Raw genomic sequence first — 17,533 nt, 5'->3', positions numbered from 1 at the left:
CTCTTGAGCTGTGTGAGGCTTTCTATCTGTAATGGTGTAAGAACTCCCAACACATGGTTATTCTGTGTATTCCCCAAGTGCTGAACTAAGCTGTTTGAGGCTTTCTATCATTTGTAATGGTGTAAGAACTCCCAACACATGGTTATTCTGTGTATTCCCCAGGTGTTGAACTAAGCTCTCCCCTGCAGCTGTTCAGGCTAGGGAATGATTTTATACAGCTGTCAGCACCCTCTATCTTACAATTAAAGGAGGAGGCAAAGAAGAGGGTATCAAAACAGATGTCATGGAGCTGATGACTGAATCCTCTTCAGAAGATTTTCTGGTAGTGCTGGAATTCTATGGGCAGATGAGAGGAGAAAGGATTTGTGCTTTACAGGACACTAGTTGCGGCAGAGGTTGTCTGAAATACATAACTGAACCCTGGAAACTAACAGCCAAGTTACGTGACCTCTGATGTTACATCAGGTTTCTCAGTTAGTTGGTAGTGGAACCAGGGACATACAGCAATACCCAACACAATTTCAGTGGAGACTTTTTTTTTTAGAAGTACTGTTTCACATGGTAACTGGTGCAGGTTTTCTGCCTCTTGATCTAAAATGACTATAGAATAAAACTGACTGGGGCACTGACATCTGATTGTCACAAAGTTAACCATTCTCCTTTCACAGGCTGCATGTAGAATGAGGGTGACTGCAGTAAAACAGACTTCACTGGCATCTGGGCTACTTAAAAGCCCTGGAGCCATCTGTGTTTCACTTAGCTAATAATCTCTGTTGTTGCAGTATTGCAACAAGTGTTTTGTTTATTTAAGAAAAAGGAGGAATCGCAAGTTTGGTTTTGGGATTTCTAGTTATTTATGTATTGTGGGGAGGGGAACATCTGCAATGGCATGTCCCTTACTGTAATTCAACATTAAACTAACAGTCCAGGTTAATTAAGTACACTGACTCTGGTAATTTATGTGTGAAAAAGTTCTTGATTGGTTCTGTACAGTGTCCTGTGGATTCAGTATCATTTAGCAAGATGTTAGTTTACTTCTCTGCACCATTCAGAGCATGTGAACTATTAAAGCAGGTGGATCTCTTAATTCTTGGACTTCGAGTGAGAACATCCTACACAGATGCTAGTTTTCTGTACTTTGCTAGAGCACTGCATGGAACAGCTGAACACTATGGGCCTCCAAGAATGCTGGTACTTGTTAAATAAGTCCTTAAAGATATTTATACCCTCCTTTAAAGTTGTTCTTTAAAATAAAAATTCAGTGGACCCTTAAATCTAATTAACATTAAATGCAACATTATCTCTTGTGTGAAACAACAGGAAAAAGAAACCAAACAACATGCATACAGTGACAATAAATAGGGGAAAACAGACACTATTATAATGACTTGTGAGTTACAGAATATTGATTCCTATTAATCTGTTCATAGAGAGCTGAGTTGCAAACAATGTGCAAATCAGAAATAGGTGTTTAGAAGTAGGAAACAGCCTGCATCTGCAATCCACAGGTGTAAGAGACACAGCAATTCAGGGAATTTGGGAAAGACATTTTTACCTGCTTTACACAGAAATTAGCTTACACATTCAATTGTAGACCAAATGTTTCTAGTGCAATTTTCATTTTATCTGAAGTGCCAGTTCAGCAGGATGCCTCAGCCTTCCTTAGGCAGACAGACTGAACAGACATCACCAAGCTCTCTCCTGATCAATAAGAATGCTAGAAGTTGTATTTCACTGAACAAGTATCATCCTATTTTTCCTGCTTCTTATAGTCAGAGCGTGACACCTGACACTTCTTACATCATACAGGACTTTACACTTAAGGAGGGACAGGAACCGCATCCTGTTTATCTTCCCCAATGGACTGGCAATCTCCCTCATGTTCAAAGTTTACATTCACGAATGAAGTGCATGCTGTTGCTTCAGGCTGGTCTGTCTGGACAGGAGCTTCAGCCTGTGGCTTGTTCTGCTGTTCCTGGAGCCGTCTTTCTGCTTCGTCTGACATCTTGTTTTCCTGTTCCTCCTCTTCCTCCTAAAAATGGATAACCAGATTCATAACCTACTATTTACCTCTTACACCCACTGTAAGGCTTTTCCATGACAGCATAGCAGTTCCTGTTATAAGGCAAGGACATTTGTTCCATTGGTCATCAGCTCATGATAAGGTATATTCCAGAATTCCCATTAAAAAAAAAAATAAAAAACATGGGAAAAAGTGAGGATTAAGTTATGCTAAACACAAGAAAGTCACATATCCAGATAAGCAGTTTTTAAGTCAATAGCAATAATGATATTTCACTACCTGCTCTAAAGCTTTTTCGACTCTTACTACTAAAGAGCTATCAAAAATAAAAACTAAGGAGTAAAGATGTTTCCCATCTCTTGCAAATTAAGATTATTAATTGTTGGGTTAGGGTTTTTTTTTGCATAAAGCACTGGCTTCCTATCAGTCATTTCCAAAACAAATGGTAACAGCATGTTCAATTTACCCGTGACACTTCATTGAACAAGTTCTAGAGTTGAAAGGTACATTCCTGGCAGCTGCCTCTTTACAGTGTCCAGCAACTGCTCTGTCCCAGCTTCCTCACACTGTTGACTTGAAAATGCATTGTGTAAGAGGAACAAATGGAGCAGTGGTCAGGACCCAGCCAGTTCTGAGACTGAGGAGCTTGTGGGAAAAGGCTGACGATAAGCAAGCATTAATCATGTGTCAAATGGAAACTGAAGGTAAGTAGAAACAGAGGTTTTCAAATTTCATTTTAATGCTGGAATACCAATGTTTTAAAATACCAGGGGAGGCAAGCTGGGAGAAAAGGAGTACAAGAACCCCATCACATACCTCTCTCTTCATTCGGTAATACTCATCAATGGCATATTGGTATTTTGGTGTGCTTATCCCCAAAACAGATGCAATCTTTTCCCCAAGGAAATCACACACTAAAAAATTGAGAGGTTTACATATGATTAGTGTCTAGAAGAGAATTCTTAAACACAGGTTTATTTTAAAAGGTGTAGTCATCTTTCCTGAAAGGTTTTCCATTGTATTACTTCACTCGAAAGACAAAACCACTGTTACGCTGATCGACTTACATGTCATTATTAGCTTAATATATGAGTAACAGTTCTTTAAGATAAAGAATGAACAAAAGGAGGACACGGAAATCAGTGAATGGTGGTGCTGGTTGTTTGAATTTTACAAGTTTCAGCTTTGGATCTAGGTTTCTTTTGCTAAAGGACAATTTTAACTGAATTTTAACTGAGTATTTTTCAGTTAAAAACTACATGGCTACCAACCATAATTGCACTTGAGTCTAATGGTATCAGCAAACTAGAGAGTTATTTATTGAAACATGCGTACACTATCAGTTTTAACAATGTTCTATGTTGCATATTAATGGATTAATGAAATACTTAGGTTTCAGCTGTTTCCATTTCCAAGCTGGAGGCTACATGCAGCGCTACTTTGCTGAAGCAAGTAGCTCACAAAAGTATGGAACACGAGAGCTTGTGACAGTCAGTCTCTTTACCACAATGACAGCTACAGCACTGGTTCTTGAGTAAAGGCAAGCAAGAAGTCAAATATCTTGCACTTCAAATTGCAAATCTGCCCTGAGAATGCAAATGACTTAGTCACCTTTAGGGAAAACAAGTTAGAAGTTAGCAATTGACTGCCTCAGTGAATGTTCACAATAACTCATTTTATGGATTTCCTGGCATCCAGAGCTCTGCGCAAAAGACCAGTTCAAATTACAAATGTAAGAGGCAAAACTGAAGTGGGAAGAAGGAAGTGCTAACCTTCATAACAGACATCTGAAAAAAAGGAAAGCCGTATCTACCTCTGTGTATGAAGAACAGGTGGACAAACAACAGAATTACACTGTATACAAGATAAAAAGTTTCTAGAAGTAAGGATAGGTTAATTAACAGAACAAACTGCCAGTAGTTTTTAAAAATACTCAAAATTAGGTCTACAATGACAGAAACTCCACAACATTTGTCAAAGAAAACCCAGCAATAAATATACTTTACACCTTGGGAAGAACACAAACTAGGACAAGGATTTTTAAAATGTCACAACATTTTATGAGGTCCACAGGTCAAATAAACTGCAGTGAGCTTAAGACGCCTAACAATAGCCTTATTTTTGTTTATTTTGTAACCTCAGAAGCCTGTGTAAAGCACCATGACTAGATGTGTTCTTGGGGTAATTTCTAGTTGTCTTCTTCATAAAAATGGTCAGTTTAATTACCCCAAGCAGCATTCTTTTCAGGTAACACCACACGAAACAATTCCATACAAAACCTAATAGAAAGCTGATACGCTCCCTTGCCAACACCACCCTATCTACATATGGAGAAAAAGGGGGAAAACAAAAGGGTATTTTCCGTTTGTTCTTCCATTCAGGAGTTGTTGTTTCAAAGCAAAATACAGGTTCGTAACTCACAAAGATGATTTACAGTCTGTCAATGCAACTTCCAATATTCCATTGGTAGTTTACCCCAGAATTAAATAAAGCAATACCTGATAAGGTTGATGTGGCAACTCGCAGCATGTGAAACCACAAGTACGGTCCCCACGTGAGTGTTGTCTGTAAGAACATGAGTAGTATGAATACATGATCACTATATGTTCATGGCACATGGTAATACATGCAAAAGCTCAAACAGATTGAGAAGAAAAATCTGCAGTGTTTCCTGTTTGCCAGCTACCACAGTATTTTCGATTTAAAATAAGTCTATACCAGACATACATGAAGCAAAGTGTCAACATAAGATATAAATATAACCACAGTTTACATCAGGGAAAATCTGCTTCACTGGTTTTTGTTTTCCAGTCCTAGATTAGGAAATGACAAACATCCAACTCAATCCCAAGGTAACTCCTATAACTAGAAAGACCTTTCCATAATGTTCTGAATTTCATCAGGCCAAGAACAGAAGTGGGTTAATCAAACAGCCCCTTACTACAGTAATAAGAGAACTGCAAATACTATTTACAACCAAACCTTCAAAGTGGCCCCTGAGCAAGAGGCTGCTTCCAAGTATTTACAAGCAGATATGAATTACCATTTGGAATTACCGTTCGGAATTGACTGAAGGACAAAACCAGGAAGCATGAGGGAGAGAGACAGTTACAGCATCCCTCTAAGGGAGCAATGGACAGGCTGACAGGCAAAGCACCTGCGGTGATGTGAACAAGAGGAACACAAAATGAACAAAACAGGACTTCAGTAGCGTCACCTCAAGCATTTGCATGTAAGCAAGGAAGTCTCTCTGAAGTGCCTGCACACTGAGGCACACAGCATGGGGCTAAACACAGTGTGTGGTAGTGTGTAGAGAGCTGCAGCAGTAGGATCTCGTTGAGACCCCGGAGATGCAGTGGATGGCTCACATCACTGGAGTGCAGTGCAGTGGAGGGATAGAGACTCTTTAGGAAGGACAGGCTGGGAAGACAAGGAGAAGGACCTGCCCTTTGCACAGCTATGGTGAACTCACAGCCAGAGAGGAACTGCTGCAGTATCCAGGCAGATTGGGGTACTTACACACAGGAACTTAAAGATTTAGACATTAATGGCCATACATAGACTATCCTCTTCACTGAGGAAAGAGGCTGTATATCTTAAATAAAAATAAAACAAGCCACGTAATAAAAAGGAGAAGGGGCAAAACAGATTCCAAACTATCAGGGAAAAAGCTGTGGGTCTTCACTTTGTGAAAAGGCAAACTCAAATTTCACAGTGAACTTACAACATGTTTATAGTTAACAGTCTTCAAAGAGATTCAGGAAAGCTCTTTGTTATGTATTTCCCCTCAATAAGGATCTCTATAGAGGTACTTTCCTTGTGGAAAGTAGCAATTCAAAGTGTCAGCTTTTACTAAATGAAACCCATTAGCTCCACTCAGTTGCATATGTATTTATAACTTGTTGCTAAAAACTGTCTGATAGTAACCATTTTCAGTAATCTTATTTGATAGATATCTGTACAGGACACCAATATTACTGTAAATAATACAGCTACAGAGACTAGTTGATACACCTTCAGTATGCCCATACACAAGCTACTTGGCTTTAGTGCTTTCCAAGCATAGCCTCTAAAATCAGTGCCGCAAGAAACTGTCTGTCAAGCCAGAAACTCAAGTTGGGCAAGGCTGAAAAACGCCAGAAGTTATATAGTTTTGGCAGTGGGAATGGAAAATGTCCTGCCAAGGTGAAAGTAAGGAAACCCAGCTGCTATCCTGCCTGCACAAAAGCACCTCCAGCTTGTGGATTACACGCTCAGTTGGCAGACAGGCTAACAACAATCATTTTGGAGTTTGCTCAGTTGAAGAAGTCAAGGAAAGTGCTGTAAAAGCTTGTTGCCACAGGTGCAAATAATGACACTAAGGTGGCTCTGTACAATCCTTCCTAATGAGGTGAACAAGGTTAAAAAACATTCACACAGTGCACAGGACAAACAGGGGCCTTGCTGTGCCACTGTGAGCAAGTAGCTACAAGACATTTAAGAGTGAAAAAGCAAGCTGAACTGCAATGTGACAGAAGTAGCTCAGAACATTCTAGGGTGTTTGTGGTGTAACACAAATGCAGCGATCACCAGAGGTTCGGCAGACACAGAGGCTCCATCTATTCCTGCTCTCCCCCCCCCCCCCGCCCCAGACAATTAAATAACAGTTTGGTATGTTAGGAACACTTCTAAATTCAGCTTCATGGAAATCTCTGCTTTCTGACAAAGCCCAACCGGAGACTTTTTCACCCCCACGATGAAAGGATTTGCCAGTCCCCTCAGTTTAAAAAAGGAGCATTCTTTTGGGGGTCTCAAAAGGCAATACAAAACCCTAAGAGAAGCTACTACACACAAATTCAGCAGGGGAAAGATGGCAAGAACAACCAGGAACAAAGGAACACATCCAAGAAGTATTTCCCTCCTTCCTCCTTACTTCCTCAGTGCAAGCTTGGGTGGTTTCCCAGAGCACCTTGGGGATCAAAGCAGGAATGGTGAATGTGGGGCAAGGAGAGGTACTGGAGAAAAGCAGAACGGTTCAGGTTATATGAACAGGACTGTTAGGCAACAGCTCAGTATGAAGTAGCTTTAATACACTGAGTGATACTGGAAAACAGTACCCAAGTCAGACCCTATTAGCATTCAGTAGGAACCACATACCCAGATCCTGTATGTCAACCTCCTTTGGCCAGAGAAGCCTTAACATTCAGTCTTTAATCAATGCAAGGACACTGTAATACTGTATTTCTTGGCTGGAAACAAGGAACAGCAGTATGGAACACAGGACACTGGTTCATTGTAAGGGCACAGTATTTTTCCTGCCATCAGTCTCTTCAGTATTCATTTTTACAATGCCTGATTATACTATTGAGCTATCCTGACTTTACCTTGTTGTCTAAAATTAAAAACACAATGGTTATGACAACTGTTTTTTAAACTGCAAAAATTCTCAACATACAATTTTAATCCAACTACTGCATTTTAAGTAGGAATGAACAGAATGGATTCGACCATTGATAAAACCAAGAGTGCTCTGGTTCAACAACTAAACATGATTTTGTTTCCTAATATGGGGCTGCTGAAGGGAGCAAACACCCACTTCCTTGAACTTCCAAGCGCTCCATGTTCCCAAACAATCCACATCTATATTTATTTCTGCCAGATTTCAGTCCCTAGTAACACCTGAACTTTCCAAAGAACGTAGGGTTTCTTTTTGCAGAGAAATGACAAAATGAGGAAAAGAATAATTTTCCGAGTCAAGAAAAATCAAATCCTGTATTTAAGAGTTAATGTGTCACCAAATAGATACTTTTCCATTGTTTACTGTGCCAAGATGCTTTTTAAATCAGTTTAGTTATTGAGTGATCATTGCTATAACAGGTCCTTCAGCATACGCACCGTGTAAAACTGTGGCATCTAACACAAGCCAATTAAACCAAGATCTGGAACACACACCATCCTTCATCAAAAAGCTCCTACTATATCACAAGTTGCTAGTACCTGGCCAGTGACTATGTTTGTCTCTCATCCACAAATTCTTAAAAGAAAATTAGAGTTAGACAGTCCTCAAGAGAAGGCTTTTTGCTATTTGAAGTTAAGCTCCTTTTAACTACAGGACATCAAGATAATCTTCCTTCAAGAATGTGATTCAATCTTTCTGAGCACTGAAGGTCAATAAAATTAAATCTCTTCTGGAGCTCTGTTGCAGAGGTGTACTCGGGATGAATTTTAAGGTTATCACCAACAGCTACATTGCTTCCAGTCGCTCTGCAAAGACTTATTCCACTTTCTGCCTACTCATGTAATAAGTGAATGAAACAAAGAGTTTATAGCAAGTCACACTCCAGAGATGAACAGAAAGAGCATCTTCTAGAACAGGTTAGAGAAATTTGATTACTACAAAATAAAGTTTTGGTGAACAGAAGCAAAAAGAGATTTGTGTATAATGTGTAAGCATCTAAATTTTAGAACAGAAGACTCAGTTAAAATTAAAGTATTTATGTTACTAAAGCATTTATGTTATTAAAACATTTAAACTTTGAGAACACTCAGATAATACCGAGTGCTATTATCTACAAAACCCAGGTAAAAATGTATTAAGCATACCATGTGTTCTAGATTCAACTCACTCTTAAAAAAAAAAAATAAAAAAAAAAGATAAACCAAAACAACAGAATGGATACTCCAGTCCAAGAATCTTCCTGAACTCAGTGCTCACCTATACAACAAGCACCAGAATCATTGTTTCAAAGCAAAATTTAAGACCTACTACTTTCTGAGAACTTGTTTTGTTCTGAGGGGCAGCAGTCCATCACACTGCTTTGGTTATCATATTACCAGGATACATACATGTTATTTTGCTTACTAAGAAAGGCATCATCGTCTGCTTAGCTCTGAAACACAATTAAACCAAGGTACTTACTGAAGATATTCTTTACAATGTGGCAAAATATTTGTTTCCCTTACAGTCATCAGAAGCTGCCAGGATGCCAATACCAGCTGAGCTCTGAAATTTCATGATACAAAGTTTCTATTCAAAACATTAAATGAGCATTTTCTAAAAATAAATTGGACCAAAAAAAGCTATTACTTGCAACATACTTTTTCGTGTCCCAACTGAGATAACAAGTTTTAGACATGCTGGTCTCAGCAAACTGATTGTTTAATTGCTTTTATAGAAATCCTACCATAAGAACATTTTTAAGGCAGCAGTTCGCTAAAATGTCAAAGCTCAGCTTGGACTAACATTTCTTCATTAAGTGGCTCAGCTGGGATACATGAAGCAGGCAGCAGATAAGGCAAACTTCACTTAATGCAACCCTTGGTCTAATCAAGTTTATTCTGTCAGGGTACAAAGCAATACATGTAAGGCATACTGTGCTCCACAATAAACTATTCTGGGTTTGGGGGTCCTTTTATTAAAAAGCATAATAAAATTAAGGATTTCATAAACTATAAGAGGAGAATAAAGCAATCTTAACTGTGCCATACAATGTACTCCTTAGTATTCTGAATAAAAAACCAAAAATCCTTATTAGGTAAGCAGGAGAAGGGTCACAGAGCATTCCTGGCTGCTGTGCATGTTTGAGGGCTCTTCAGTTAAGTGTCCATTTGTACAGCACGTCTCTTGCCTCACAACATGTAAGCCCAGGCTTGTGAGCCTCCCACCACTGCACCACAGTGAAACTCTTCAGAGGAAACTCTTCAGGGAACTCTGCAGAGGAAACTGCACAAAAAATTACACAGATCTGGTCCCCTGCCAATCATAGTTGCGGAAAAAAAAAAATCTCATACATACCCATGGATATCTGACATGACCTGCATAGTGGGGAACAGACCTGGCCTTGAAGATACCTGGACATTACCATGATATTCAGTAAGTTTCACAGTACTTGCACTTCTTGGAGTAGGTCCTTAGGGAGGAAAAGAAAAACAAACCCAACACCCAGCAAGGCACCTTAACATCTAGCCACTGGTTTTGAATATTTATTTTCAGACTATAGCTAAAGTATTTATTGAACATTTATTTTCAGACTATAAACTTCAGGTGTACTTTATACTGATAATATCCTACCTGCTCCCAGGCTAATATTACTCTTTATTGTACACCAGAACTGCCTAGCAAGAAACAGGCCATCAGTCCCTCCAAGATGAAATGCACAGCTTCACCCATGAATCACTACCAACCCCAATCCCAGCTGAATTCCCAGTCTCACTGCAGGTCAGCCCTCAAACCACTTTTTGGGCTTTTTTTTCTCCTGTCTTTCAGATAAATTCATTTTACAGAAAGGAAAAACAGAGGAACTGATTGACAGTCCTTCCTAAAGCAAACTCCTTACTGTTCCCCACTTCTTCAAAAGAGAATCAGCAGAAAGTCAAACTCTTCACTGCAGTTCCTTCAACAAAGCCACGCTCTCCCAGGATGGATATACATATAAATAAATACAGGGCCAACTACTGTATATTAAACAGAGAGCTTCAACCACATTTCTTAATTATGGATTCTAAACTGATGATGCAGAAGTTACTTCAACAGCAATATGAAGCAGATAGCAGGGTACTGGTTTTGGTGCATGCAAAGACTCTTATCAGAAGCATCGAAACAAGCAGCTCCATGCTGGCATCTGCTTCCAGCATGCAAGCAGGCAGGACTAGCCACTGCACAAAGGAATGACTCACAGCTGCCTGACCACACTCCAGCACATCAGAAAGGATCCAGCCTCTATCTCAGTACAGGCAAAAAGGCCCAGAGAGGGACAGGAAGGGAGCCCCACCAGCAGGCAGGGAGTAGGACTGCAGACCCAATTCACTGCGGTAAGCATTGTTGCAGGAGGGTAAAAAAGTTTGCAAACTTAAGAAGTTTGGGACACCAGTTTGTGGGGGTGCCATAAAAGAAACATGAGACTAGGGATGTGCACAGATGAAGAGAAGGATGCAGATCATCTCTGGGACCGGCTGCCAGAGGGCAGAGAACTGCTGCTGCCAAAGCTGGCACACATGGCTGAGAGCTTCGCAGATACAGTATCACGACAGAACAGATCGTCAGACACACAAGCAGAATAAAACATTATATATTTCATTTTACCTCTAAGCATAGATCCAGAATCATTGACAAACAGGAAAATGTATTTCAGCAGCTGTAATACACACTACTGGAGACAGCTTTACCTGTCAAAACCTCACCTGAATTCAGACCAATAAATGGAGACTCCTCCATTCACAGGTTGAGCAACACCTTAACAGCTTAGAAGGCAGATGAAAATTACATACACAGACTAGGCAGATGTTCTAAAAGCTGTTCTTGATACATCATGAATTAGACCAGTTTTCCTTTATTTCTGTAAGTCATCTATTTCTTTCCCTTTTAACACTTTTAATTATATCTAATTGCCAGTATGGTAACATCATAACACGGAGAGGTTCAGCTCTCCACTGTCACCAAACGTAAGGAAACAACTGCCCTCCCTGCCCATTTTTTAGACAACAGTACAAATCAAGGAGACACCACTCAAATATTATGAGAGGAAGACATGCTGGAGAGGACAGTCTAGAACCGTGAAGAAATTAAACCCACTTCCAAGTAGCATGGCTACTTTAGTGCAGGGCAACTCCAAGACAAAACTTCTCAGGAATATTTCTCACAGACTTCTCAGTGCCTAGAGCCAATCAAATTAAGGGAATGTTTAATAGTACACCAGATTTGTGTCACAAAAATTAAAGTATGAAATGTGGGCAGTTACCCAGTAAACCAGAAGTAGCAATTTATCAAGTAAAATACCTACAGGATCTACAGGTGGCAACAGGTCTTTTTTCTCTTGTTCATCTTCCTCTTCATCTGTGCTATATTCTTCCATTGTTTCTCCACTTGCAAAATGAATAACCCTCCTTGGAATTTTCTTCTTCTTTCCTATGACACCCAGCTCCACGTTCTCAAAGCCTCTATCTCCATTTGTAAGTTGCTATAATGAAGAAAAAAAGAATCATTATATCAGGTACGTACTTCTGGAACTGGAAAAGTTCACCCTTAAAAAACTTAGATATTTACATTATTTTAGAATGATTAGTGTATACAGTGGACATTTGCAAGAGCTTGGCTGCAGGTAAAAGATGGAAACATTACTGTTTGCACATACATAAAAACTGATCTCATTGTTAAAATAACCAGGAGGTAAGTGCTTTCACTTCAGCATGGACAGGGGGTATCAAAAACAACTGTTCTGGAAGAGCACTGTGTTATGCAGGACTTTCTTAGCAGGACACTTTAAATATTTTACTGAACACCTAAGTGTTACATTTAAATCTATCCTTGGCTTTGGAATACCTAGTGAAATTAATCAAGCAATTCATAAGCTGTAGCCATCTTTTTGCAAGCTTAGGCAGACACCTCTAGCACTGGAATTGAATGAGGATAATGAAGCAGCCAGGTTCAAGCTTTAAAAAGATGCATCAAGGAATCTGCTTCTTTGGGCTTTCATCGGCAATCACAATTAGTACACGGGACCATACTAAAAGAACAACACGCAGTTTTGTGGCTAAGGACATATAAAAAGAGAAGTACAATGTCTGGTTTTGTTCTTCCAGCTGCTGAATACTACAATGCAGTCTTTGGGCCACAAGCATTAAAAACAATATACTTCTAGTTCAAAGGCCAATCAATAATTCTTTATGTTAGTAACTCCTGCAGCCAGAGAATGTAAGGAAGCTTTTGTGCTGTAGCTATCGAAACGAGCCTTCACCTTATAGTGCTTTCAGACACTACTGCATCAAATGCATAAAACCCCTCTGAAAACACTTCTGTCATGCAGAGAAGGACACAGAGGCCAGAAATGCCAAGCACATGTTTTTAATATACCGTGAAGGTTTTTAAATATGCACGAGCTCCTATAATTGGAAACCGTATCATAAGGAGTGAGATGTGTGTATGTGTACATAGAATTCAGGTTGCACAAAAGGGGCACATTCCATTTTTCAAATGGCAATTGCCTATGCAAACTTCACAGTCTCCACAGGTTACAATCCAAAATTATTAATGAGAATATATATTTTATCACATAAGACATCCCTTAATTTTTGCAAGTGCAGCATCACCATTCCCATCTCTTACACTAGATTACATGAATCAGCTGTGCAACACAAACAGGCTTGGTTAGCTGGGAAAGCCAGTGGGACAGAAGGGGGCTGTGGGGAGCAGAACGGCTTCCTTCATTCCAGGCACAGATTTTTCCCGTGCCCATAGAGAAGAGGGAGGGAAGGTAAAGATCATGTGCCCAGCTCTACAAAGCAGAGAGGGAGTGCACACATTCATCATCCTTAGCCCTTGTACCACTGCTTCCCAAAACTGCAAGTCATTTCAGCTTCCCTTAGCATTTCTGTAGCTACTGTGGTACATTTTGGGCATTTTCCTGGAAGAGCAGAGCAGAATGAAGCAGCAAGTCCTCAATGGGGTAGTTCAGCTGAAACAGCATTACCTTTTTCATGCAGAATTACATTTTCATGTAGAAAGACAGAACTGACTATATGGGGCCCAGTGTACTCTCTCTGCTACATACCAGTCTTGGGAACATAGCAGGAGCAGAAGAGCAAAGCTGCAAAAATATGAATGCTAAAAACAGCGAGGCAACCTCAGCACAAGGAGCATGCCTTGCTGCTCCTATAAAAGCAGGCACCACTTACTGTGACTCAGTTCTGTATTTTTTTGGAGCAAAGAGCACCACAGAATCAGCCTTTTATGAACATTTCACGCTCTTTTCTTGGCATTGCACAATGATGCCATTTTTCATGTTTAGTCACAGTGCTGAAGAGCACTATAACTTGCAGCATGGCATCACAGATATTACTGTGATTAACAACAGCATGCAACATGAGCCTCTCCTTAGAGCTCCTCTAAAGGCACAGTCTGATTTTGGCTCATTTAACCCAAATGCTTCAAATATTTCAACTTAGAAAAAACCTGTAGATAACATTTAAAGTTGAAAAGGCAGGCTTCAATTCCCTGCACGCCCATCCCACACTCCATTTACTCTACCTACAGTAAACAGCTCCATACAGCTGGTACAGGTGCAAAGTTTTAGGCAAATGCAGCTGTTCAAGACAGTAAGGTTCATCAAGGAATGATGAATCTCACTTCCTTAGTAATCCAGTTCAGAGTTCTAAATTATCAAATAAAAGCAACATATATCAGCTGTTGTTTTGGTTGTTATCTAATCAACAAACCTGGATGTGGGTTTTAGTCATCACTGTAGAATTTGTCCTTCTAATTTCTACATGCATGATCAATAAAAGCCAGCTCTCCCAGCTGCAGGCAGAAAGTTCAACAATGGTAAATTGTATTTATCTTTCCAAAACTGTGGCAACACAGATGTACTCTCTAGAATTGTCAGCTAGGCTCACTTTATAGCACAAATGACACAGTATCTCCTGTCTGAGGCTTCACACTTTCGATCTTCCTTTACAAACTTGATCTTCTTTTCCAATTTAAGAAGTTGTTACAAAGATCATCCCTCTAGTCCACACTTCGGTCAGGTTGCCACCTCATTTCTTCCACGCATTTTTTCCCTTTCCACTGCATCACATGGATATTGAAAGACAGCCCTGTCTTAACCTCATGCTGCAGAAGTATTTACTTTGGCTTCTATTCTGGCAGCTATCAGACACAAAGGCCAGTCATTCTTGCACTTTTGCCACACCAGGTTATGCTCTTAAGGTGCTTGGTGAATGCTGTAAAGCAACTTCCTTTTAGACGTCCCTTTTGAAATTTTTCTTGACTTTACAGCACCCATACAAACCTTGCCCGTCAGAAAGTCAGCATCTGAAACTGCTGCTCCTTGTTCACCCTCCTTACACCACTCTCTTATCTCACCCTTTGGACAGAGACTGCGAGAGAGCTCGGCACGTTTTGACAGGAAGTACAACACTGAGCACAACGGAACGGCAGTCCACGTCCCAAATGCCAAGATAAATAAATGACGATTAAGGATGGGGTGTGTCAGTACACCTGCAGGTAAGCTAGCAGAGCTCACATAACTAGTATTAGGTGATGCAACTGACACAAACCTTCATCAAGGAGAGGAAAAAGAAAAGCAAAAAATAACAGGGAAAACAGACTATTCACTTCAGCATCTTTTAATCTGTCAGACTGGGGTATCCTTACAAGAGCTCATGGCCCGAAATGCCCAAGTCTGTGATGTCCGCGCTCCCTCAGAATAACTCAATTTGCACAGATCTGCTGACCTGACAGTGCTACTTACTAGAAGGCTGGTAATAGCTAATGAGAAACATCTCCACCCATGCATGCTGTCTTGACTGCCTTACTGATTTCATTTGGGTTAATTCTGGGGCTCGGGGTTTTTTGGGGATCTGGTTTTGGGGGGGTTGGTTGGTTGTTTTCTTTTCATACAGCTTGACCTTCCACCCCTTTGTTTCAACTGACCTTAAACAGCGTAAGTGTTGATGAAAGAAGGTAAGAGAATAACAGAGCCACAGGACGACTGTAAGAAATGACAATTCTTTGAGAGGCACCATGATCGGTGAAGGTGCAGTGCATAGCGGAGGCTGGGGCAGGGTAGAACGGCTCACCAGGTTACACTTAATTAAGAGCTGGTGTCCCTGACCATCTCCAACGCCTTCTCCACCTTGGCAGCGCGGAGGGAAGCTGAAACCTGCCTCAATTTAATATTCATCAGGCTCGTTTGTAAGAAGCATTATGTGCCGGTGAACGAGAGACACCGGAGACACGCGTGCCCGCCGTGCCGACTGTCATTACCGAGAGCTGTAGAGCAGGCTGACAGACCGACCTCCCTCCCCCGCGGACAGACCCCACCAGCCACAGCGGACAACCGGCCGCCGCCGGGCCCCCGCTCCTGCACACCCGAGAGCGTCAGGCCGGGGCCGGGCCCCAGCGCCCCCGCCAGCCCGCCGCGGCCAGAGAGGCCTCGCCCGCTCCCCGAAGCGGCCTTCTCCCGGGTGGCCCGGCCGGGAGGGTCCGGGGAGAGGCCGCCCCACCAACCCTGGCCCCGCTCACCTGCTCAGGCTCCATGGCGCAGGCAGCAGCCGCGGCGCCGGCGGCGGGCGCGCAGTAGAGGGTGATGGCGGACAGCCCCTGCTCCATCCTCCCGCCCGCCGCGGCGCCGGGGGAGGGCGGCAGCGGGCCCGCCGCGGCCCAGGGAGGCGAGCAGCCGGCCGGCACCACCCATCACCACCGCCCGCCGGGGCGGCGCTTGCAGCCGCCCTGCGCTCGAGGCGTGGGGGGCCCCCAGGGGCCCGCTCTGCTCCCAGCTGGAGACCGGGGGGGAGGCTAGAGGCAATGGGGCTGCCAGGCACAGCCATATCTACCCACAGCAGGAAGCTTACCCCCTCTGTGAAGAGATGAAACTATGCGTGTTGTGGGGAAATACACGTCATCCTCCTACAACATTGTAGAAATGTGCAAAATAATAGAAGAATGGTCCGAGAAACACATAAAGCTACTTGACAGGATCTAGGAGTTCTTCTGTGTGTCTCAAAAGCCAAGTTGCTACCTAAGTCTTTAAGTACATGGTCATTTTACACATTTTAAAAGCCAAGCCACAGAACAAGAAAGAAAGGGAAACCAAAAGGTGCCCGGGCCCTGGTGGCGTGCCCGTGTGAAAAAATAACATTTATTCCCAGCAGGCAAGAACAACTGTTTGCCAGGCAATTGGTTTGCTTAGCTACTCCAGCACAGACCTCGAGTCCTTTTCTCTCCTGTTTGTGCTGAGGCCTCCTTGCCGCTGGTGATGGCTATCAAACCTGCCAGAAAATGGTTCTGGGGTAGTTGTTACTCATGGCACTTGCTGGCTGTTTTACATTGCCTCTCCTGAGCTCATGCAAACAGATCACCAGTTCAGAATAATAACTCAACATACAGACCATAATAGCTTCTGTTCTCCTGCAACTCCAGGATTTTCTTCTAAATACTGTGCTCTGCAGGGTCCATAACCATGAAAGAAATTACGGCCATGCTCCCTAAAATGTTCTCCCATAAAGCTATGAGAGCATTTTACAGGTGCTCCTATACAGGAGAATTCTTCCTTTTGAATGCCTCTGACATAAACCTGCATGTATATATACACACACAGACATACACACATACACATGTATATATATAAAAATCTTGGTAACTTTATGCAGTCATACCAAGCAGGCTCCAAAGTTGTTTCTACCTGGCACATTAAGGTAAGAGAAATATACTGCTGTTTATTCCAACCTATAGTTTAGAAATAATAATTTTCATATATAACACTTTAAAGTAAATGCCCTTGTCAACACACAACTAGTGACAGTTTGGTTCCTGTCAGGTAGCAGCAGTAATAGTTTGGAAATGCTGAAACTAAAGACTAAATGTATGCAATGAATTGCAAATAGAAATTAATTGTTGGTAACTGGACAGTCTGAGCCAGTCCAGAAGCACAGTGCTTCACCATTCATCCTCAATACACCTATTAATGTTTAATCTCCATCAAAAGCATTCAAGTTAACGATCCGGTTTCTCCTATAGAATGCATTCCTAACCCAGAT

The 17,533-nt window shown here is 41.6% G+C and overlaps 1 protein-coding gene across 1 annotated transcript; it reads right to left on the bottom strand.

Moving 5' to 3' along the window:
* Positions 1-1,276: 1,276 nt before the first annotated feature.
* On the bottom strand, positions 1,277-16,203 carry FAM177A1 (family with sequence similarity 177 member A1). The gene is made up of 5 exons (XM_062623310.1): positions 16,020-16,203; positions 11,782-11,958; positions 4,522-4,588; positions 2,840-2,937; positions 1,277-2,032 (listed from the first exon to the last, which is right to left on the bottom strand). The coding sequence occupies exons 1-5, from the start codon at positions 16,104-16,106 to the stop codon at positions 1,820-1,822; spliced, it is 642 nt and encodes a 213-aa protein (XP_062479294.1). The 5' UTR covers positions 16,107-16,203; the 3' UTR covers positions 1,277-1,819.
* Positions 16,204-17,533: the final 1,330 nt, after the last annotated feature.

This window comes from Pezoporus occidentalis, unplaced genomic scaffold (genome assembly GCF_034315485.1).
Source record: "Pezoporus occidentalis ecotype Australia unplaced genomic scaffold, CSIRO_AGI_Poc_V1 ctg108, whole genome shotgun sequence".
In the NCBI taxonomy this organism is placed as follows: Eukaryota; Metazoa; Chordata; class Aves; order Psittaciformes; family Psittacidae; genus Pezoporus; species Pezoporus occidentalis.
This window is presented reverse-complemented; position numbering and strand designations above follow the sequence as displayed.

Coding starts and splice junctions, on each gene's coding strand:
- FAM177A1 (XM_062623310.1), bottom strand. CDS start 16,106: ATGGAGCAGGGGCTGTCCGCCATCACCCTCTACTGCGCGCCCGCCGCC. Junction 11,959..16,019: donor GCGCCATGGAGCCTGAGCAG/GTGAGCGGGGCC, acceptor TCTTCATTATAG/CAACTTACAAATGGAGATAG. Junction 2,938..4,521: donor TGCCACATCAACCTTATCAG/GTATTGCTTTAT, acceptor TCAATTTTTTAG/TGTGTGATTTCCTTGGGGAA.